The 26202-nt window shown below is 35.1% G+C and overlaps 1 protein-coding gene and 1 pseudogene across 1 annotated transcript in view; one reads left to right on the top strand and one right to left on the bottom strand.

The window, feature by feature from the left end:
* Nucleotides 1–26202, bottom strand: part of PSPC1 (paraspeckle component 1) — a 58089-nt gene that overhangs the window by 1119 nt on the left and 30768 nt on the right. The window contains exons 6-8 of the mRNA XM_067713862.1: nucleotides 24633–24738; nucleotides 5092–5149; nucleotides 1512–1681 (exon numbers count right to left, since the gene is read on the bottom strand). Coding sequence (XP_067569963.1) covers nucleotides 1512–1681; nucleotides 5092–5149; nucleotides 24633–24738 — 334 coding nt within the window. The remainder of the gene's footprint in view (nucleotides 1–1511; nucleotides 1682–5091; nucleotides 5150–24632; nucleotides 24739–26202) is intronic.
* On the top strand, nucleotides 7835–9252 carry LOC137211455 (single-stranded DNA-binding protein, mitochondrial pseudogene; annotated as a pseudogene).

The following is a 26202-nucleotide window of genomic DNA, read 5'->3' as shown; positions in this document are numbered from 1 at the left end:
TGAGGTGTTTTTCTGGAAAGACTATCACTGGGAAAATAGATTTAGTTTTTAAAAGCTGACAATTAGCGTGTACTACTAATAGCAGAATTAAAACACTTGAATTATGTATTTTGTAAAACTTCACAGTAATAACCACATATATTAATCTCAAAGGTTGAACAGAACTCCCTACATGCAGCAGTAAAATATCACTGTGAAAAAGACTAACGGGGATATTTAAATAAACTTTACCATTTCTGCGGGAGGTATGGAAAAGCAGGCCAGTTACTTTTACTTTTAACTCTCTGCTGATGATTATATGCTACACAAAATTTAACCAAAGTATTTACAAATTTTTACTAGCTCTCAGACATTTTACTACAAAATAAGCCTCCAATGGAGGAAACAGGAACACTAATTAGTATGCAACATCTGACCTGATCACAGTCGGTATTACGGCACTGCCTCATTATCTCCCTATGTTAACACTCATTTAAAAAACCTGTTAGCATGTCCAATTTGTCCAAATTCTTAAAGGACTGTATTTAAAGTAAATAAAATTTAAAATAATAGAACACCGCATCCATCAGTTCTAAGACGCACATTCACTGCTCACGTCTCTGAGATCAGGAGGGTTTAGAGCTGATGGCAGGTCTGCGTTTAACAGTAGCACCTTTTCTTTCTCAGCAGCAAAGGCGCCTTCAGTTCCAAAATTGAACTGCCTTTTCCAAATATACGATCAACTAATTTCCCTTTTCTAAATGTTACTTAGGACAACCATTAAAAAGAACCAAATGAGAAAACGTCTTAGGAATATAACGTCTCAAAAAGTGACAGACTTTAAGGGAAATGAAAAACAGTAGCAGTCTTGCCACTGATTCTCAAATATGAATTACAACTGAAAAACGTTTTTATAATATTTAACCCACACAAAGATATCTTCACACTCTGAAACCAAGAAATGAAATTGTCTACTTTAAATTTAGTATCAAATTTAATTAAAATTAGTAAGTCTATAGTAAGAATACAATGTAAGTTTAAAATATATTTTAAAACTTTAATGTAAATTTTTTACAGTTAAATTCTCTGAAATTACTCATAAATGATTTTTTTACGAAAAATGACAGAAAACTGTGTTTTCACACATATTGAGGTTTTGTACCCCACCAAAGGTAAGGAGTTCACACAGGAATAAGAACACGATCACAAAATACTTGACCATTACACTGAATGCTGGTAAAAGGTGTATACAAATTAAATTAAAATCACTGTAAAATCACTAGAATTAACATACATACCTGCTATATACTTAAGTACAAAAGCATGCCATGGATCATAATCCTAACTCTTGGGAAACTAAAAAACTGCCTCTCATAATCACCATCTAACTTCACAAAATTACCTTTTCTTCACTGGATACTGATCTTTACTGACAAAACAAATGATGCCAAATTATGTTAAGTGTGAAGTTACCTTTGGGGCAGAAGTATATATTATTGAATATAATCACAATAATGTTTATGATACATTACCACTGCTCCATTATCTGGCATCATTGGAGTTCCCATATTTGCAGCTCCTTCTGGCCCCATGGCAGGACCAGGACCCATTGGTGGGCCAGGTATAGTTCCTCTGTTGTTCATATTCATACCCATCATTGGAGGAGGACCTTGGTTACCAGCAGGTGCTGGGCTAAACGCATCTACGTAAAACAATCTATACTTAGAGCTGTCCTATCTTAGTTGATAAACATTTAAAATTTAACAATACTTAGGCAATCTATATAACAAGACTATTATCAAAATTATTTTACTTCCTTGAGAATGGGAAACTCAATTATCTACTCTGATAGAGCATTATATTTGCTAAACAAATGTACATAAAACAAATGAGAAAACTGTCAATTATTTTTAGCACATTTGAGACTATAAAAGCTTGAAAGTTTTCTTTAAAAAATCAGTATTATTTGCTGTAGTCTGCTTTTTAACCAAATACTCCCTTACGAGTGGTGACAACTTTCTACCAGTTTAAATTAATGGCAAAGGATTAGCACTTAGGAAACCACTTAATTTTCTTACAGTCATGACTAAAAATACTAGCATGTAAAATTATATTAAATTATGAAGGGAGAAACCATGTCCTCATACATACATACACAGACACACACACACACACACAAAGTTCACTGTAAATAAATTCTTGGCTTTTATATAATTACTGAACATCTCCCAAAATTATAGGAGGTACTCTTTTTTAACTTTATATAGAACTATGCAATAGAAACAAACAAAAAAATTGAAATGATTCATCATGACAAAACTTATTTCTAAAAGCAACTGCAACCAAATACAGATAAAATATTAATACAGCTGTTTGAATTTTTTCAACATGCTGAAATTCTGGAGATGAGAACAATTGGATACTTCAAATTTTTTCATCAAAAGACATCCATCCACCTGCTTCATGTTAACTGCAATAATGTTTAAGCTGTAACACATTTATAATGGCCTCAAATACAACATTTTTGGGTATCCTCTTTGAACTTAAAAATTTTTTAAACTACTCATACTTGTTTATCATTAAAAATTCATGACAAAGACTGATTCTGAGTTTTCTTCTAGTATTTCATTATCTAGTTAATTTCATGACATTCAGAACTCAATTTCGCAACAACACATCATAATAGGAGTGGCAGTTTTCATTCAAACTCACAACTCTACACAGCACCCAATGCAGCTCAACCGGCACAGGACTGGGTCCAGGGAGCTGAGAGGAAGAAATCTGACTCCCTGCCAGCCCCTAGCAACAGACCCCTGCTCCTTCTGAGCCCAATCCCCAGGACCCCAGCCACTTCCTAGGGAAGGAAGTAGTTCCTTAATGCCCCGAAGTTCTTGTTAGTTAATCTACACTTTAACTACACAAGAATACTTCTACTCCCTTAAGATAGCTATAAAGAAAAATTTTTACTAGTCTTCCACAACATCTCCCATAAGTGAAATGAGGAAGGGTAGAGACAGTATCCAGGAGGAATGTTACCTCAACTTTCCCCAAAAATAACAGATCAAGGATTAGTGGTTTTTCTTCTCTTTTAATAGAACATAATTATCACACCTAACTTATGAGATACGAATATAACTATACAAGTATGGGTATAATAAAATAAATGAAAAATATTTAAAACTATCATTAGTTGAGGTAGACTTAGTAACTATGTCTTCTACCAGATGGCTGTAATTAGACTAAATTTAAAGATCTAAGGAATGTTAGAATTATCTGGTCCCCTGAAAAGCAGTTATATAAACTATGTTCCACTTCATACACACTGGTAACAGACCAGAAAATCTGTCATGTTTAATCCATGCAACTTGACAGGATATGACAATCTACCAACTTAACAGTGACATTCAACTGCAAGATAAGGACTTGTAGCTCCATGGATCCATAACTATCATGAGGATAAAATCTCACTTCGAATAAAATGTAAAGAGGAGAAAATTAAATGGCGTGGATGTTAGGGGAGCTAATTAAATGCTCAAATGTAAATATGGTTCTCTGGTGAATAAAATGCCATTAAAATTTTTAATTCTCTTAAATTCCTCACTAAATAAGGAATCTAAAAGTACATTCTCCCATTTCTTCTAATAAAGTTGCTAATCAAGTAAGAAAGTCAGAATGTTTTCATGGTCTCTGAAACATCACAAATGTTTCAAGTTTGGTTCTGATGTTAATGACACACTTAAAATCCTTAAATCCAACTGGATTATATTATACACCAGCCCACAACTTACTTTGAAAAAGACATAAATACTGAACTACCTGTACATTACTAGACCCTCAACTGTGCTTTCTAATTTAGAACTTCTCAAGTACTCTTGGTGCACTAACTTTTTTCATGTATCCATTGTACTAACTTCACAATTAAGCTCTTTTGGTTAAGGGTTATGTCTCGTGCTTCCTTTGCATATCAGAGATGCTCAATAACTACTTTTTGGTAGATAAGAAAAGTGACGAAGTAAACAGCAATTGTGTTAAATGATTTAGATTATCTAACTGGCAATGGCAACGGAACTGGCATGGGGGAGGGGTGCTTGGTCATGGAAAATGCTCGATCCACATATTAGAGGCTTTAAGATGTCTTACTCTACATACTACATGTACATTCCAAGTACAATCTGGATTTCCTCAGTGGGAGTGCATGTGATGCACACTGGAATGTTAAGGTAATGTCATCTTTACAACAATATGTACATTTGACTTCATATAAAGATTCTAACCTCAGCTTCTGTGGGACAATGTGAAATTAATATATAAAATTTTATTATTTACCTAATTTTCAAACGTATGACAGTTCAAACTTAATAAGACATATGAAAACATCCCATACTTATTTTTCCCTTAGCCTATTTACTTGACATTGCTGCCCTAACAACCTGGTTATACAAGCAATCAATATTAAAGATGCTAATATAGGCACTTTCTTAAAAACTTCACATCAACTCTAAACATACACATTAGTCTAAATATGCAAGACACATCTCATTTACTTGACAAGTCATAGATGTCTCCGAACAGTGCAGTTCTGTGCACAATACTGTGGGTTAGGGCAAAATAAGTTAAACATTCAGTAAAAGGAATAAAAATAGCCTCAAAGTTACACAAAAAATTATCTTAAAATAGAAATAAAATACTCTCAAAAAGTTTATATACACTACAACTCAGAAACTATCAAAATTCCAAGATAAAAAAGCCAATTTCAAGGCAAGAAATCTGATTTTTTAAAATGCAACAACATAGCTTTATTACACCATGTGATGACTCAACAAGTTTCAGGTCATTTCAAAACCTGTTTACAGGTTTCTTTTTGTTATATCTATTAAAACATAATACCTCTTTTAGCCTAAGAATAAACAAAATAAAAATGTTCTTCCTAGGCATGTATTTTTAATATACTGGTACTTTTTTTCTCATTAAATAAATGTAGGAAATTTCACCACTTACAAACACTGGTTGCAAATTTTTGTTTGTTACTGATATGTAGATAACACAAATAGCATGTACACGTCCCTGAAAAATGACAAGTAAGTGACAGAAGGGTTTGCTTCAAATCCCTACCTCCCATGTTTATTGCTCCACGGGGACCCATATCACCCATTCTCATTTCCTGTTCTCTCTGTAAGTAAACATAGTTGTCACAGTCAACCTATCGATCTTAGGACTTTACATTTCCCATCTAAAATCAAAAAGAAAAGAATAAATTGCGACATCATGTTCCATTAAAATATTTTTAAATTTCCAACATCATTTACTTAATAAGAACACTGAAAAGAAACTTCAGTCTCCCAGGCTTAATTAATATACTGCAAGAGCTTAGAGCACCCAATTTATATTGCTATATTATCAATGAGTCATACAAAAAACCTACTACAGGATATTTGTAATGTTATTATCCCTAGAGATCATACACACATGCCTAGATTCTAAGAGAAGAAAAATCTAACAATAATGACCACCAGGACCAACTATTTTTCCCTCCCAGGTCTCTAAAGTCTTAAAACAGAAATGACCGTTACCACTTTCGTATTCAAATGTATTCAAACACACAACACAAGCAGCTGTGGGGTACTAAACCAAAAATAATGTTATAGACAATTTTCATTTTTGAAATATTATAATTCACCTTTGCATTTTTATTCAAGTACTCAAGTATTATTTCACCCAGGACCTACAGATATACCATGAAAGCCTCCACTACACACAATTACTGAAAGCTCAACATAATTTTGCTTCCTTTATTTGAACAAGAATTTTTCTTGGAAACCAAAATAAAAGTGTTATTACACAGTTGGAAAGTTCTGAAACAAAATGCTCTTGAGGTTACCTGTGACATAAAAAGCCATACAAATGTACAAAACGTTTTAAGTTTCAGTATAGAAACTACTTCCTAGAAACCCATTTACCAACAATAGTTATATAGAATTAACTTCAATGAAATCTCTAGGTGAAATTACCCAACATATCATAATTGAAATTTACACTACTATTTAATGATCTTGTGCAATACCAGACAAGTGTGTTAAATGTAGCAATCATAAAAAACATTGAGGCAAAAGTAGCAATGTCTAAATCTAAAGAAAGCATCATTTTTCTACTTTTAAAAGCAGTCTTATTAATAAAATGGGTTGGTTTTAAAATATAGTGAAAAACACCTATAAAGCTAGAAATAAAAGCCTATGATAGATAAATGCCACTAAGCAGCAAATCAACTGTCCATCTAACCTAACAGATGCCTCAAAAGTTAACCTTTAATAAAGCTATGATATGAGAAAAATACCACTCACATAATAGCTTCATGAAGAAACATTTCTCATTGCCTAGAAAACGTAAATACCAAAGCTTTCCCAAAGCTAACTTTTAACTTTCCAAAAAATAAATTTCTTTCATCATAAAACATTTGACGATTAATGGATACTATTACTGACCAGCAAAAAAGCTATTTTATAAAACTGACTACTGATGAACTCATATAATTTTGCAATTATAGGGAAAATACTATTCTCTAATCACACTTAGCACTATTATCAATAAATTAAACCAAGTTGTCATTTCCTCATCAGCAAAGCCTACTGACAAAGTGTGGACTGTTTGCGCATACTCAAAATCTTCCAGGTACTATTTATAAGAGATACTCTTCAAGAAGAGCTGCTTGCACTCCAGCACCAGAGAGTAAAATACATGGATTTTATGGCCCCAACATTTTTAGGGACAAAGGTGTAACATATTTTTTGACTTGTCTTAACTATGAAAGACTAGAAAGGCAATATCTAATCACTAACAGAGAGTAATTATTAGTCTCACTCTTTGAGACTTCAATTTTCAAACCCCCTTAAATACCCCAACATCCTAGCTTCCTAGTCATATTTTAAGGTTATTCTTTCTATAAACCCGCTACTACATACTTCTAGTAAAATGCAAGAGGCAGAAGTAATATTTAAGGGTAGTGTTATCAACAGAAATTAAGACAGTACTTCTCATTATAACTTGATATATCAAATATCAATAAGGAGAATCACTTGAGTAAGCGCACTTTAACTATGTACCCACCCCAATAGCAATACATAAACAAGGCCCTCACTTCTCCTAAGAATTCTTCTAATATATTTTAAATTAGAACTGATACATGTGTGATATTTTTATAATACAAATTTTAATGATGCTTTACTTTACCAAAAATTATTGTGCTTTAACAGGCAACAACTTATATGTAAAAATCTCAAAAGACTGCAGTGCAATATAAAATGATAAAAGCTATGACGAACACTCCATTTTAATTAATTCAATAAATCCTCATAGCAACCCTATGAAGGTCTACTGTTATCCTATTTTAGAGATCATAAAACTGAGTCATAGACCTGCTCAATAACTTACTCAGGGTCATACATGTAGCAAGTGGTTGAGCTGACCTATAAACTTCTGCCAAAATAGAGTTCACAGAATTTTCTTCTTCACAGGGCACCTTCATTCTTCAAGAATTCCAAGACTAACAAAAGGCAAGATTTCTAATGTATTCTTACCATGTTTATAAGAGACTGTGCCTTTTGATTAAAAGAATTCTGTACTGTAAAGCAATTATACTCCAAAAAAGATGTTAAAAAACAAAAACAAACAACCAAAAAAACCCATGTCTACTAGTTAGACACATTTTGCTTCTCTTGTTCAAGTTCATTTCCCAGGAAGCTGAAACCTCTCTCACATTTCACTGCCTTTAAATTGAATAATAAAATGTTAATTTGTATTTTATGGAAAAACAAAGAAAAAGAATTCTGCATATGTATTCTTGAAAGCTGGTCAGTGAAATATGCCTAAATTTACCCAAAAAGAAAGTAAAGTACAACTGATTCCAAAGCCGCATATCAAAGCAGCATTCCATCAACAAAAAGGTTGTTCTCAAGGTGTGGTCCCTGGATTGAAGAGAGTCCCCAAGACACATCCAAGACGTGCACAAACTCAAAACTACTTTATTAGAACACAGTTCTAACACTGGTCTAATTGGGCTTTTCACTGAGACACTCGCAGGGATGGTGCAAGAGCAATGATGGGCAAAAATCCTGGTGTTTCAGCACAAACCAAGGCACTGGCGTTCAATTTTTACCAGTAATCATTGTACTCTAGACATTACAATACAACTACATTTAAATGATTTCAATTATGGCTGTCCCAGCCGAGCATCCAGAAAAGACTGAAGATTAGATTGTAAGAAAATAAAACAGGACTTCCCTGCTGGCGCAGTGGTTAAGAATCCCCCTGCCCATGCAGGGGACACGGGTTCGAGTCCTGGTCCGGGAAGATCCCACATGCCGCGGAACAACTAAGCCAGTGCACCACAACTACTGAGCCTGCGCTCAAGAGCCCACGAGCTGCAACTACTGAGTCCACGTGCTGCAACTACTGAAGCCCATGCGCCTAGAGCCCACAACAAGAGAAGCCACCGCAATGAGAAGCCCGTGCACCCCAACAAAGAGTAGCCCCTGCTCGCCGCAACTAGAGAAAGCCCATGTGCAGCAACGAAGACCCAACACAGCCAAAAAATAATTTTTTAAACAAATAAATAAATAATTTTAAAAAAGAAAACAGAAGCCATGTTTCAAAGAGCTGGATTTTTTTTTTTTTTTTTTCTTTCTGGCTGAGCCACAGCATGCAGGATCTTAGTTTTCTGACCAGGGATTGAACCCAGGTGCCCCTGCAGTACAAGCGCACGGTCTTAACCACTAGACCACCAGGGAAGTCCTCAAAGAACAGCAGTACAGGTAGTTCATCAGTTTCTAAGACATGGGTCTGAAACAGCTACCAGTTTGGTTCTGAAAAGATCTCTGACTCGTGTTCAGTTACTTCATCGAGTAGGTCAGGACCCTGTCATGAGACAGGTGGAAAGAATAACCCTGTCACAATATTTTCTCTGGCAGCAAATGAGATGTGGCCGATCGGGGAAAATGAAGCACACCAAATGGGTGAGGTCAGTCAAAAACACGGCACAGACTTTCAGTATTCTGACCAGGCCTCAGAGATGTGGCATATCAGTATGTGAAAAAGGGGTCTCGAATTTATGTGGACGGGAAGGTAGACTATGGTGAATATATGGATAAAAATAATGTGAGATAACAAGCAACAACAATTACAGCTGATAACGTATTTCCGAGTGACCAGACAAAGAGAAGGCATAGAATGGACAATTCTTCTTTGGCCATTGTTTGGTACAGTCTCATTTCCAAATCATGATTGTCTTTATAGTTTATAAGGACAAGAATTAAAACACTCTTTTATATTAAAAAAAAAATAATTTCAACTATGAATACCTGGATGAAGCAGTAAAAATGATTAATTTTATTAAATCTCTAACTTTAGGTACATGTCTTATTATTATTCTATGCAACAAAACATATACATTAAGCATTTCTGCTGCATTCTGAAATATGGTGGTTATTTCAAAAAAAAACCATTCTTATGATTGGGCTGAAAGCTGAATAAGACACATTTTCTTGGAGCAAGATTTTTACTTGAGACAGCATTTGACAGACAAACCAAATAGTGACCTGTGTACCTGGCAGTGATTTCTGATGAGTGGCTGATATTAAGAAATGTGATTTGTTTCTAACTTTGTATAACAAAATACATTAACATTTTTATGATTTGTGTAACTCAACTGGTCAATATTTTTCAGCTCAGTACATGACATTACAAACTCATGCATAGGGAGAAGATCCACTCAAAGGTAGACCAATGGATTCTAATGCAAAAGAGTACTTTTAAGAAAATACTGCTTGTCAAGTTTCACTGCAGCATCAAACAACAATATTCACAATTAGCTGAAAAGGTTAAAATATATATACCTCTCTCCACTTACTTATCCATGTGAAACCAGATTCTCTTCGTATTTTTTAACCAAAAGAGCATTTTGCAATAGGTGGAATAATGCAAAAGCAAATATGGGAAGCCAGTCATTTTCTTATAAAGCCAAACACTGTAAAACAGTAAAATAACACTCTTCCCACTACACAAAGTTGAGCATTAAAGAAATTTCAAAAAAAATGTAAAAATAAGGCCACTCTTCCCACTATAACATATATTCTTTTAAATTTATCTTTTAATTTCTTACATGGTGAACAACGATATAACCTAAACATAAAGCTCTTTGGGGTCTTCAATAATTTTTAAGAGCTTTAAAAAAGGATTTGAAACCAAAAAGTTTGATAACCACTGTTTTTAAATTCCAGTCAATATTTACTCGTGAAAATGTAAAGTGGCAGAAATTTTGCACTAATGTAAATTAACTAAACCAGTATACCCCAATGTGCAGAACCTGACATTATTTTATGTATAATATTGATTTTTTTCCTTTAATACTTACTACTCAGGATATCAATCTGTGATTTTTGAAGATATTTTATGGTTTTTCTAGGTAATCTAATTTAAACAAATATTGACTCTATGTAATTATCAACTGGAATAACATTCTGCAGTCAATGACAAAATGTGCTCACCTCACACACTGATCAGTCTAAGTCCTAACAGCCACCATCATTCTTCTTTAATTCATAAAGTCCTCTCTCATGTATGTCTCTAAAGAAACTTCTAAGGATTTTCTAAGGATCACAATGTGCCACTTAGGTTCCATGTCTTAATAAAGAAAATGCTAAAAATCCTGATATAAAAATGCTGAAATAAAACTTTTAAATCTAAAAGAAATATAATTCTAGAGAAACATGTAAGTTTTGGCAAGTAACAATATTCAACCTTTTTATCATTAAATATTCCTAGAAATTTTCCTAAAAATAAATTACTCTTAGCACTTGGAAATATAGCTTTTCCTTCACTAGAGAAGTTTACATACAAGAATAATAAGACTGTTAGATAGCTAGTCAAACATTCATTGGAGAAAACAAACAAGCTGTCAGCATCTGGAAATACTAGGTAACAAACATATTTACAAGAATGGAACAAAAATCAATTATGTGAAATATTTTTTAAAAATAGGTATAAACAGGGCTTCCCTGGTGGCGCAGTGGTTGAGAGCCCGCCTGCCGATGGAGGGGACACGGGTTCGTGCCCCGGGTCCGGGAAGATCCCACATGCTGCGGAGCGGCTGGGCCCGTGAGCCATGGCTGCTGAGCCTGCGTGTCTGGAGCCTGTGCTCCCCAACGGGAGAGGCCACAACAGTGAGAGGCCCGTGTACGGCCAAAAAAAAAGGTATAAAGAAAACTAAAATCACAAAAAAGTAGGCCACTTTGCCAAGAAATTATCCACTCATTTAAAAAGTGTTAAGTTATGGAAAGGTGTGCATCAAGAAATTAATCTTCTAATAAACTAAAAAGGGAAACAAGAAATGTTCCTATTAATAGAGCTCAAATAATAGCATGCAAACTTTCCAACATAACCAACAGAGAAAGTGTGGAAGACTTAACATTTTTAATTCAAGTAATAAAAAACAACACTTTCCAAGACATTATATCACTCACTGTTATATTGGGGGGGGGATATTTTAAGTAACATAAGACAATCTTTAAAATATAAAATTTATAGTGGGTTTTTCCCTTCAATTTGCATTCTAAAATGCCTGCCCCCATGAGTATTGAGGAAACGTTCCTCAGGTTTATGATTGCTTAAGTGAAACTTTACATCACATTTCATCAGGGAACTGCTAATTAAGACAAAACAGTTACCACAACACATCTATTAAAATGTCCAAAATCCTAAATGGTGACAATAGGAAATGCTGGTGAGGATGTGAAGAAACAGGAATTCTCATACACTGCTGGTGGGAATGCAGAATGGTATGCCTGCTTTGGAAGACAATTTAACAGTTTCTTACAAAACTAAACATACTCTTACCCTATGATCCAGCAATCACGCCTCTCGTTATTTACCCAAAGGCACTGAAACTTATGTCCACACAAAAACCTACACACGGATATTTGTAACAACTCTATTCATAACTGACAACCAAGATGTCCTTCATTTGGTGAATGGATAAACAAACTGTGGTACATCCAGATAACGGATTATTCAATGTTAAAAAGAAATGAGCTATCAAGCCATGAAAAAACATAGAGGAGGGACCTTACTTAAATGCATATTACTAAAAAGCCAGTATGAAAAGACTTCATATCGTATGATTCCAACTATACGACATTGTGAAAAAGGCAAAAATATGGAGACAGGAAAAGAATCAGTGGTTGCCAGGAATTATGGGGAGGGAGGAATAACAGGTGGAGCACAGAGAATTTTTAGGGCAGTGAAACTACTCTGTGTGAGACTGAATGGTGGGTACGTGTCATTTTCCATTTGTCAAAACCCAGAGAGTGTGCAACACCGAATGTAAACTATGAACTTTTGGTGATGCGGATGTGTAAGACACAAGTGCACCCTGTATGCTGTGGGAATCTGAGGTTGGTAGGAGTCTGATGTGAGGGCATCTGTACGTACGTGGGGTGAATGGGGTGCGTGGGAAATGTCCCTTCTGCTAAATTTTGCTGTGAACCTAAAACTACTCTAAAAAATTTACTTTTTAAAAACTTTAAAAATGTTTCTTTTTGAATAAATTATATCTTAATTTATGTCACAAGTTTTAGTCATGAAATAATAAACATTTCTTACTTGTTAAATATTGAATCAGAAATAGAAGGAACCACAAATACAAGTAGGGGGCTTTATCCTTAGTTTACTGTACTGATTAAGCTAAACACATGCGCCTCTTAAACTACATTCACTCAACAGTGTATTTTTATTTATTTTTTTTTGCGGTACACGGGCCTCTCACTGTTGTGGCCTCTCCCGTTGCAGAGCGCAGGCTCCGGACGCGCAGGCTCAGCGGCCATGGCTCACGAGCCCAGCCGCTCTGCGGCATGTGGGATCCTCCCGGACCGGGGCACGAACCCGCGTCCCCTGCATCGGCAGGCGGACTCTCAACCACTGCGCCACCAGGGAAGCCCCCAACAGTGTATTTTTAAAGCCTGGTTCAGGTAACTTTGTAAACAGATTGTTCTGAGGTCACTGTCAAATTCAACTGACCATGTAGCAAAATTAATTGCCACTTTTTAAAGCATAGGATGGTTTTCTAATTGAAGATGAATTAAATATAACTACACATAATCTAGCATGCATCAAGAGACAGAAGGGAATAAATATTTTAAACAAATCAATTTTTAAAACAAATTTATATTGAGCTTAGAATTTTATTTCTAATCTATATACCTGAGGGACATTTTCAAGTTTATCCTTTTCAATTGTCATGGCAAACTCCCTCTGAAAAGCTGCTTTTAAAAACTGAAATTAATTAGGAATATATATAATTATTTTTCAAATTCAGTTATTTTATCCCAAACTCTTAAAGAAATCAGCAATCTGAATACCGACTACAACACAGACTACTTTCAATTACATCTTACCAAGGCACATGTAATACTGGTGACTGGTTTGCATTTCTTTACCTGTAACCTCTTACCCAGTACATTTCCATATCAAAATCAAAACAACTATCATGACTGGCCAGATCAAGGAATGAAAGATTAAAGAGCAAATATAAGCTGCATAAGAAGCAATTCCAAATCGGTCCCACCAACAGAAGAAAGCAAACAAAGCACATGTGTTCCAATGTATGAAGGATTAAGAACGTATTTAAAAGAGGAGAGTGTCTTTTTCTATTCATGATACTAGACATAAAACAAGTTATCTTAGCAGTCTACCAGAAGCTTTGAAATCCTGACAAATTATATATTGTTTCTAAGTAGATAACTCAAAGCAACAGATTCAAAATATAGTAATATTTAAAATATTTAAATAACTAAATACAATTCAAAAAGTTATTTAAAATTTACAATTATAAGCTAAACTACTATACAAGCATTTCTATTGTTTAAAAGCAGGATTTAGAAAAAGCAATAATACGTCAAATTAAGACGTTATATATATTATGAGAATTGTGGCAAATTTATAACCAGAAAAGACAGGATTTGAAACGTGGTACACAGTGTAGTGGAGGATATCATAAGACAAAGAGGCAAACTCACCCATTTTACTCTAAATTACTTGAAATTTCAAACAGAAGTAAATGCATTTCATCAGCAGAGCACGCTTACAAACCCAAGTTTTTTGCTCCCTGTCACTAGCAGTTAGTTAATAATTACACATGGATATCGATATTCACATTTATCTAGTTCGCTTTGGTAGAAAAATTCTGACATTTCAGGTGATACTACAGAGCTTCATGCCCTCAACATGAAGTACAAAAGATACGGGATACTGATTGGCCTAAAAAAAATTTATTTTTACATAATCCCCGTGTAGGAGAACTCCTGTAGGGAGCTCTAAATATTACAACAAGAAATCACAAAGCAGAACCAACAAGTTTTTATGTCTTCCTAGAACCTTCTGTTATTACTTCAAGCTATTTAATTACTGAACAAAATTCCTATTGTTTGCATTGCATGTAGTGGACATTTCAAAAACATGTTCACTTTAGTTCACTTGTATTCGCCAATCTTGACTCTCCTCTTCTCCAACCCCTCTAAAAACGTAAACGTTACCTACAAGATCTGACCATTCTGAACCAAGTAAGATTAGAAGAACTTACCATTTCAAATGAAAAGACAGAGGTATACCTGCAACACAGTGGAATAATAAACCAATCACATCAGTTTTTAAAATGCACCCAAAGAGCCCCAGAAGAGTGCAGAGACTACACATTCACTCTCCAGCATACAATTTTCTCTAAACTCTCAGAACTTTTTAGCTGCGTCTCTTAACCTACCCCACATAGGTCCCCGGTCCCTAAAATACTCTAAAATCCTCAAAGATGTGACTCTGCGCTTGATTCCCCTCTGTATCCTCTATGAAGCTCAGGACTGTTTTGAACACAGGAAAAACAGGGAACAAATTTTTCCTACTAAAGGGAACCTCCAGTCTTTGTGTAAGACTAACTATCTTGAAGGGATAGTCAAGTGGAATCTGAATACTAAAAAGTTACGTGTGCTGAAAACCAAGCACAAAAAGTGGTTATTTTACTGTTTAAAATTTACTCTTGGGCTTCCCTGGTGGCGCAGTGGTTAAGAATCCGCCTGCCAATGCAGGGGTCCCAGGTTCGAGACCTGGTTCGGGAAGATCCCACATGCCGCAGAGCAACGAAGCCCACGGGCCACAACTACTGAGCCTGTGCTCTAGAGCCTGTGAGCCACAACTACTGAAGCCCGCATGCCTAGAGCCCGTACTCCGCAACAAGAGAAGCCACCGCAATGAGAAGCCCACGCACCGCAACGAAGAGTAGCCCCCACTCGCCACAACTAGAGAAAGCCCGCATGCAGCAACGAAGACCCAATGCAGCCAAAAATAAATAAATAAATAAATTTAAATTTTACTCTTTACTAATGTGACTCCATTATGAACTCTACAGAAATACATCAATAGGTGTGTTTCAATGCCACCTATGTTTCAAAACCACTGATGCTGAACATCTGAAATGTTAGTATTAAATAAAAATACTGAGGTTTGGTGGCTCATAAAGAACCCTCAAAACTATGATTGAGCTGCACGCTGTCATCTGAAAAAGAAGACATCAAGCAACTATTTAACTCTCCCAATTTACATCTCAGTAACTACAATATAACAAATACAAGATTCCTGACCTCAAAAAGCTCAAGAGGGCTCAAATACTGGACAACTGTGAGAAAATATTTAGATGGCAATATAAGTACTAAAAAAGAATCATATTAAAAATGATATAGGATCACAGCTGGGGTGAGTAGTCAGGGAAAGTTATGTATGTGCTGAGTATACACACTCCCCAGGAGGGAAAAAGGGATATGGGAATTTTTGTGGAATATGAGCCCCTCTGTGACTCTAATGGGAGCTAAGGCTGATGAAGACACTAGAGTCATCTAATATGACATAGAAATAATTAAGTCCAACAAAGTGTCCTCTGATGAAGTGGTTAAAGAATATAAAGGACATGGTAACCATTTCAATCTGGATTCATTCAAAAGACTCCTAACCGTGAATGATAAAACAGAGGGGGAATATGCTACTTATAATCGTAACATATGATTAGGGTGACCACACACACATCCTGGTTTGCCTGAGACAGCTTATTTTATGCCTGCTGTTAAAAAAAAAAAAAAGTAATTTTACATAGTACTCATATTCACTTGTCCGAGTTTGGATGAAAATTTTATGCTACCAGAAAACTACTAGAGCTAATCAATGAATCTGGTAAAGTAGCAGGATACAAAATTAATGCACAGAAATCTCTTGCATTCCTATACACTAATGATGAAAAATCTGAAAGAGAAATTAAGGAAACACTCCCATTTACCACTGCAACAAACAGAATAAAATACCTAGGAATAAACCTACCTAAGGAGACAAAAGACCTGTATGCAGAAAACTATAAGACACTGATGAAAGAAATTAAAGATGACATAAACAAATGGAGAAATATACCATGTTCTTGGATTGGAAGAATCAACACTGTGAAAATGACTATATTACCCAAAGCAACCTATGGATTCAATGCAATCCCTATCAAACTACCAATGGCATTTTCCACAGAACTAGAAAAAAAATTTCACAATTTGTATGGAAACACAAAAGACCCCAAAGAGCCGAAACAATCTTGTGAAAGAAAAATGGAGCTGGAGGAATGAGGCTCCCAAACTTCAGGCTATACAAGGCTACAGTAATCAAGACAGTATGGTAGTGGCACAAAAACAGAAATATAGATCAATGGAACAGGACAGAAAGACCAGAGAGAAACCCACGCACATATGGTCACCTTATCTTTGATAAAGGAGGCAACGATACACGATGGAGAAAAGACAGCCTCTTCAGTAAGTGGTGCTGGGAAAACTGGACAGCTACATGTAAAAGAATGAAACTTAGAACACTCCCTAACACCATACACAAAAATAAACTCAAAATGCACTAAAGACCTAAATGTAAGGCCAGACACCATAAAACTCTTAGAGGAAAACATAGGCAGAACATTCTATGACATAAATCACAGCAAGATCTTTTTTGACCCACCTCCTAGAGAAATGGAAATAAAAACAAAAATAAACAAATGGGACCTAATGAAACTTAAAAGCTTTGCATAGCAAAGGAAACCATAAACAACACAAAAAGACAACCCTCAGAATGGGAGAAAATATTTGCAAACGAAGCAACTGACAAAGGATTAAACTTCAAAATATACAAGCAGCTCATGCAGCTCAATATCAAAAAAACAAACAACCCAATCCAAAAATGGGCAGAAGACCTAAATAGACATCCCTCCAAAGAAGATACACAGATTGCCAACAAACACATGAAAGGATGCTCAACATCACTAATCATTAGAGAAATGCAAATCAAAGTTACAATGAGTTATCATCTCACACAAGTCAGAATGGCCATCAACAAAAAATCTACAGACAATAAATGCTGGAGAGGGTGTGGAGAAAAGGGAACTCTCTTGCTCTGTTGGTGGGAATGTAAATTGATACAGCCACTATGGAGAACAGTATGGAGGTTCCTTAAAAAACTAAAAATAGAACTACCATACGACCCAGCCATCCCACTACTGGGCATATACCCTGAGAAAAACCATAATTCAAAAAGAGTCATGTACCACAATGTTCATTGCAGCTCTATTTACAATAGCCAGGACATGGAATCAACCTAAGTGTCCATCGACAGATGAATCGGTAAAGAAGATGTGGCACATATATACAATGGAATATTACTCAGCCATAAAAAGAAACGAAATTGAGTTATTTGTAGTGAGGTGGATGGACCTAGAGTCTGTCATACAGAGTGAAGTAAGTCAGAAAGAGAAAAATAAATACCATATGCTGACACATATATATGGAATCTAAAAAAGAAAAAAGAAAATGGTTCTGAAGAGCCTACAGGCAGGACAGGAATAAAGATGCAGACGTAGAGAATGGACTTGAGGACACAGGGAGGGGGAAGGGTAAGCCAGGACAAAGTGAGAGATTGGCATGGACATATATGCACTACCAAATGTGAAATAGCTAGTGGGAAACAGCCGCATAGCACAGGGAGATCAGCTTGGTGCTCTGTGACCACCTAGAGGGCTGGGATAGGGAGGGTGGAGGGAGACGCAAGAGGGAGGAGATATGGGGATATATGTATATGTATAGCTGATTCACTTTGTTATAAAGCAGAAACTAACACACCATTGCAAAGCAATTATACTCCAATAAAGATGTTAAAAAAGAAAATTTTAAAGTTTTCCTTACAAATAATTAGATATTATTAAAATTATTAAATAATCCTTTTGAGAAGTGATCAAAGATTTCAACAGCTGGTTAAAATTGGTATTATATCTTCAACACAACTGCCCCAAATCATCACAATCCTAAGGATCACTTCCTAGAGTATATGTTAACATTATAAACATGTATCTTTGTTTTCATTTGATGATAAAAGTCTAAGTTCCAATTATGTACCATCCTTAAATATTCAGAAAAGTTCTTCGCTCATTGTAGGAAACCAAATTATTTTAGTAAATAAATAAAACATATTAATAACAAAAAATTGGGCACAACTACAACATTCTATGCGAGGCCACTGCAGTATAACTGTTATTATCCATTCTGATTTTTACCATCATGTCCAAACCATCAGAAGCAGGCTGCCATTATACCAGTGATAGGTAATAACCTTCCCACACCTAAATCTGACTCCAAACACTACAGCAAATAATTCTTCAGTTATTTCCATAGGATGATGAAGAGGCTATAAAAACCCCCTGTGAAATATGTCCTTTGTTCAAATGTGTCAGATATTTAGCCTTCCAAAATAACGCAATCTTCTACTTCAATACAACCAAATTACTTGTTAAAGCTAAATAATTTACTGAAAAAGAGAAGTGATGGCCATGTTAAAACCACAAAATGGCAGCTTCTCTCAAAAATTCACAAACTATTTCAGAAAACGTATTTGTACCTCCTCATTAGTAAGTGACACCTGGGATCGGTTGGCTCTGCCAGCACCTATTAATGAAAGTTCATTACTGGCTACAGTTTCTGCCCTGAGTTTTGTACAGCGAACATGGGGGGAAGGGTTAGGTTATAATTAAATCAAGGAATGATGATAAGAGAAACAATACCCACTCAAGAAGCAGGAAGGGACTGGCATAAAATTAAACAACAGGCCCAATGTGGCAGCTCTTCCCATAACTTCTGCTGATCTATAACCATGACTACTAATGAACCTTCTGAATACTAATTTGGACTCTTCAGAACCAAGAACCAAGGTTCTAGGATATGAGGCACTCTGCTCAATAAACCTTCTAAAAACACTGAAAAACAACACATAAGTTAAATACAGCTGTGTTCCAAAAAAACTGTTCAGAAAAAAATAGGCAGTGTTCAGATTTGGCCTGGCTTACCCTAGGCTGTAGACCTCCAGTCCAGATGAAATATTTTAAAAACTAAAAATTAATGTATCATTTGAGATAATACTCCCTTCCATATATAGGATGAAAGCCCAACTAAAAGTTGCCACACCAAAATCCCACAGAGCGCGATTCACAGAGAATGTTGTGCCATTTATACTGTTAACTGTATGAATTGTGTCTGCCTTGTCCAATGACCCTGAGCTCTCCCTTAAAACTCCCCAGGTCCCATAAAAAATTCAACTGCTACTACTATTCTCGTCTCAACATATGTCTCACTGCAACATATGGCCAGTGGTTTTCGATCTTTGCCAAGGAAAATAAGCAAGCTGAAGGGCTTTTTAAAATGCAGATCCCATGGCTCCAACCCAGACCCACTGGATTAGATCTCAGGCATTTTTCTTTTTTACGTTCCACAGATGTGCTGCAAAGATTGAAAACTACAGTATTTAGTCGAAACTGTCAATGGACAACCCATCAGAATCTACTGGGATCACAAATGAATCAATTAAGTAGGACGGAGACCTGAGAACCCACATTTTTTGAAAGCTCCCTGAGTGCTTATGATGCACAACTTGAAACACTACCGTGGAAGAGGTGTTACCCTCTTAGCCAGGCTACATCTGCTGTGGCCTCTCTGCTCAACAATTCCAGGAGCTACAAAGGAATACCTCTAAGGATTTGACATGGGTCAAATTACTGCCTTGGTATATAAAACACATTCGGGTCTTTATGCACGTGTTCATTTCTCGAGGGCCAGTCTCACCTACTCAAACAGGAATAAAAGTTATTCCATATCAATTCATGTATATATCTTAAAACAGATATGAAGGGCTATTCTCTTCTTCACTAAAAACCAAACATTAATATTTACCATACCAGATAAAGAAACTTCTTAAGTTTTAAAACAAAGTAGCATCCAATCTAAGCACTGCCCCCATTTTCCTAATCAAAGTATTTTTATAACTACATGATGCAACTACTAAAGCCAGAATGACATTTAGACATTTTATGACTTACTCATTTTTCCAAGAAAACAAAGTTTACTCCAGGAAACTGCGTTTTAAAAATATTCTAATTAAAATCTCCCCTGTACTCCAAACCAAACTGCATCCACAAATGAAGACTAGCACACAGCAGTACTTAAATGTTTAAACTACTGAATCTACAGTAAGTGAAACAACCTAATAGTAAAAAGTCACAAGACAACCATAAACAGTCTCACAAATTCTTACTGTAACAGAATAACCTCTGTGATGTGTTCAAAAGCTGTAAAACTGCGATAAGTAGAAAATTTCAACCTAGTAAATACTATCTAGAAAATGGTTCAAATACACTATGGTAAAGATAAACCTAAATGCAATTAAGGCACAGAATAAAAATATATACATTGTTATGGGAGTCAAAAATGTGTTATGCTACAGGAGTGAAAACTAACATGTTTAATCTATAATTACCAGATCTATTACCAAAGAGCATGACTTCCTCTTAGGAGGAATAAGGTATGAAATTAAAATGACAGCTTCTAACTGATGAAGAGCTGGCATATCCTTGAAACTCTTAAAAATATACACACGTGGGGCTTCCCGGGTGGCGCAGTGGTTGAGAGTCCGCCTGCCGATGCAGGGGACACGGGTTTGTGCCCCGGTCTGGGAAGATCCCACATGCCGTGGAGTGGCTGGGCCCGTGAGCCATGGCCGCTGAGCCTGCGCTCCGCAACGGGAGAGGCCACAGCAGTGAAAGGCCCGCGTACCGCAAAAAATATAGATAGATAGATAGATATTCACATGTATGTCATAATATTATGATAAATTTGAAAGCTAACCAAAAAAAAAAAAAAAAAAACAACAACAAAAACCATGACCAGACATGACGCATCTTTTCTTTTGGTAAGGGCAGGAGCCGCGCTATGCAGCATGTGGGATCTTAGTCACCCGACCACGGTTCAAACCCGTGCCCCTTGCATTGGGAGTGAGGAGTCTTAACCACTGGACCACCAGGGAAGTCCAGATGTGTCTTTTGTTACATTAAAAAATATATATATTATTCAAGACAAAGTATTTATTTTATACTTAAAAGCCCATACTATTAGTTGTGCTGGAATATTCCTAAAAGGAGTATTAGAAAGAAATGTGAGGTGGCATCTTAAAACGAACCAAGTAAACCTACATGACTTTTATTACCCAGGCAAGCTGAACACTTACCATTTGATTCCTCCCTTTATACTGAACAGTGAGAAAAGAGAAGCACATAAGAGGGCCTAATTTCAAAGCTTTTAAAAACAAAAACAAACATTAAAATTGTTTAACAATTTTTCCCAAAGACAGTTTTCAAAGTAAAAATGAAGAATAACTAATGCAACAATGGCCTCAATGTTTCTTCTATTAACACAAACCAGTCAAGACTAGTATAGAGCTTTTGTTAATATTTCTTTAGTGCTTGATTAGTTTATATTAATAAGCATTATGGAGCTAGGAACCAAATAAAACTGATACCAAAATGACGAAAAACTTGTGTCTATTCATAATTTCTAATCTCAAAAATATCTAAAAATAGAACAAAGACTATATTTTCCCCTAGATATTTAATTCCATTACTACATACTATGATTCCTTTCCAGAAAATTAAGAACATAGTAACTTTGTGGCCTAACATGAGTATTAATTTTAAAAAAAAGTCACCAACTCTCCAGCCCAAGATTCAGCAAACTTTTTCTATAAAGGGCCAAGGAGTATTTTAGGTTTTGTGGGTCAAAAATACTCTGTTTAGTAGTCTTTTTTTTTTTTCTTGTCCATCAACCCTTTAAAAATGTAAACACCATCCTCAGCTCTGTGGTAGGGTGGTATGAAAATGGGTGGAGGTTCCAGGCTACAGTTTGCAGACCTCTGCTCCAGCCAAATTAATCTTATGATGCTTCAAATATGCAACACATACTTTAAGTAACTACTTAAAAATATCTTAATATTAAAATATTTGATCATCTAAGTTTTCTAAGAGTATACTTATGAAACAATAAATGATCTATTTTTGAAATGCCAATAAATCTGTCATATTTTTAAATATCTAATTTGTTTATTCTCAAAGTTCCTTGGCTATCTATAAAATTTTACCCACCACTAAAATGATTCTGAAACATTCGAATGTTTTTAAGAATTTGCAGTATTTCAATTTTAAACTGTAGCAACATTTCTAAATAGTTTTTCAATAGAAAAGTAAAGTCGAAACCATCTGTTGTCCTTTATTAATTATACCTATATTAAATACCACTGAACATATTAAAAAACACTGGTGTAAGTTTTTGTAAAACTGAAACTTCAAAGAATGAAGAGAATCTGCAATCAAGCTTATGATGTAGCCAACTTAAGTCTAACAGAGTATTTTGTTGAATCATTTCCTTCTGGTCCCTAAATGACTGACATCACTCCACACAGTTACACATTTGCTCCAAGAACAGGAAGTGTATGCCAGAGAAATATTAAGAAAGCTAATTCCACCAACTTTACTATAAGCAGGCAGTTTAAGAAACGATACGTTGAGGTACATGAAAGAACTGGGAAGAATTTCCTAATCCTCAATAGAATGAAATAAAATTTCCCTAAGAAATATATCACATGTGGTTTACATCTTGACTGTATTTTTAAATAAAAACGCTAGTTTTCAAAATATATGCGCCTGAAAATTTTTTTTAATTCCATTCTTTTATAACATCATAAAATATCCTCACATTGATAAATCCAACAGATTTATGTTCAAATGTAACTATGAAAAAGAAGACCACCATTTAAATATGTCACTATGCAAGTGCTATGCATCCAAGAGGAAAAGAGAATTGCAATAATGCTAGAAATTATTCAAAAAGAAAATTCAAAATGTACTCAACTAATTTTCTAATGGGATTTATAAATCTATTAATTTAAACTTTTAGTGTGACTTATAAATAATAAGAAAATTTCTAACTGAATTTAAATGCCATATAATTTTCATTCAAAGGATATTTACTTGATGGAAGGTAAGATAAAAAGTTCTTGTTGATATTCTACTCAGGATTTATTTTGCTGTCTGTATTCATTTTAATTTAAGTATTTTTTTAATTTTCCAGGGACAAAAGAACAGGGACAGAGACAGTCAGAAAAGACACCAATGACTGGAATTAATACATTTAGCCTCAGGAACTTACTTACTAAAGAATCATGGCTTTTGAACAGCTAGAGGAAAAAAATACTGGTAAGTATTTTTTAGAGTGAGTTGTTAAGCTGGCATTCATCTAAGGTGAACAATGAGACTCTGTTAACTATTATTAAGACCCTGTGGGTTATAACCTACTTGAAGTATCCTTTTTTGCCCTACCATTTTGCCCCCCCAAATCAAAACCCTGAGTCAGATAATGTCTTTGGAACTAACTCCAGTTTACAAGAAATTCGGGCATAAACAAACTTGCTGAACATCACTGCAAGGATACAGTCAACAAAATCCAGGACGTGAGATACTCTATACGAGGAGCTGTTTCTCTAAAAAAAAAAATAAGGAAAAAAAGAGGGAGAGAAAACCTATAGACTAAAATGACTGGATTTACCAACCGATCTGAAGAAACCAACTACTTTAAAAAAAAAAAAAAGTAAGACGGGCGAACTGGAGCTTTTACTAGTTAATATTAAATAACTGGCAATTTTTAAGATATGATAAAGACATTTTTTGAGAGTCCTTATCTTTTAGAGATACATACTGAAATACAAATGAAATCATATGAAGTCAGGGATTTCATATAAAAAAAATTAGGGAAAGTGGGTATACTTAAAGATGAAAAAGATCTGCTAAGTATTGATAACTGTTATGGTTGAGTGATGAGCACATACTACTTCTACTTTTCTATATGTCTACCAAACTAAAGAATTTTTAATATCAACGGTGAAAATCAGTCAAGTGGAGATGATGAATTTATCAAGATTCCTAGTTTAGTAGGAATTAAAAAAAGATAAAGTAAAATGGAGAAAAATTTAATATTCATTTCATAAAGCATGATTATCTTCAGAAACTAATTTTAATTTATTACCTGTAAGAGGTTAAGAAATTCGTTAGTTTAACATAAATATGACAAATTCAGAAAGATTAGAAAATATATTACTATATAAAGCAGAATCTAAAGAATTCTAAATATATATCATCCACCTGACAATGTAAAATCATTTTAGTTAACCAGTATTTTACTTACATTTTCCATATAGTTTGGCTTAAAGCCCTCCTGCTGTCTCCTCAGCTCCTCCTGTTCTCTGTGTCGGATCATTTCCTCTTCACGACGACGGTGCTCTTCTTCATGCCTGAGAGATTTTTAAATAAAAACTCAGGGTGGTTGACATATAAGCCATAATACGGTATTTTATTTCAGGTAAAACAAAATCATTTATGTATATCATTTATTTATACATTATGCCTAATCTGTGATAACGAGTGGCTTACCAGATTTACCTTCCTTTTATTTTGCTCTAAACCATTAATAAATCAAACAAACCAATAAAATAATTTATCTAGGGTAAATCAAAAAAGTACCAGCATATAACTAGGATAATTATATGCTTACAGTCAAAAAATCCAGAAACCAAAAGCTCAAACCAGTACTCTATTACTGTACAAAGAGAAAGCCTGGGATTCACAATCACTGGCACAGCAGAGTTAGTTCTTAGAGACACTCAGAACCTATTCCAATACAAGCCACTGCAAAGGACCACATTGCCTAGACAAAAATCCTACTACGTGCAAAAGGAAGCCTTAACATTCTCTCCCCCATTTCATTAATGCACTGAGGAAAGTATGCACCTGGAACAGGTGTCTGATTACCACCTGTTTTCGCAAATTAAGTTTTATGGGACAATCATTCCCTCACTGTCTGTGGCTACCTTTGGGCTAGAGCAGTGCTGAATAGCTGATACACAGACCATATGACATGAAAAGCCTAAAATATTTACCATGTAGCCCTTTCCCAGGAAAAGTATGCCAACCTCTGCCCCAGAGGTATCAAGCATGGAACAACAACTACAAGACAAACAAAAAAGATATGTATGTGCAGGATTACTATTAAATCATAATTAGTTACAATATGATTAAGAAGGAAAAACCTACAAAATAATATTAAAGTAATAGTCTGACATTTAAATCAATGCAAACTCAAATATACATGCTCTCCACTCAAAAACAAAGAAGTAATTTAAACAGCAAAGACTACATAATGCTGATGCCCCCTCAGTAGGTCTCATTTTCCAGGCTACTCTTATAAGCACCCTTTTACACCAAGTATAGATACTTCGTTGTTGTTTTGTACACCAAACACAGTACCTGAACTAAAAGAAATGGCGGTTTCACCCACAGCCAGCAAGAAAACAGGTTGTTAGGACTTCATATCAGACCATGTGCAAGTAACAAGACAATGTTCCTAAGGTATTTCAAGCAAACTCTGGATTTTGAGATATCTACGTCCCCAGCATAGATCTCTATTCAAGGAAACAGAATATTCCAATAAACCGGTTAATCCATTTCTAGTACATTAACACACTCATAAATTTTATGGTTAAGAAAATACTTTCATGTTCATACACTGCTGAAAATGTACATAGTGACAGGAAAAATTCTCTTATTCAAAAACTCTAAGGCCACATGTGTTTTTCAGACTTTAAAAAGGGTTTAATATACTATTATGATATCTCCAGTAGGATCTATTATGATATCCCAGCAGTACCCAATAATCAACACCATTAATACTCCTGTAGTAAGATGAACATTCACATTCT

The sequence above is a fragment of the Pseudorca crassidens genome, chromosome 18 (genome assembly GCF_039906515.1).
Source record: "Pseudorca crassidens isolate mPseCra1 chromosome 18, mPseCra1.hap1, whole genome shotgun sequence".
Lineage (NCBI taxonomy): Eukaryota > Metazoa > Chordata > Mammalia > Artiodactyla > Delphinidae > Pseudorca > Pseudorca crassidens.
Note: the sequence above shows the minus strand (reverse complement) of the source record. Positions and strands in the feature narration are given on the sequence as shown.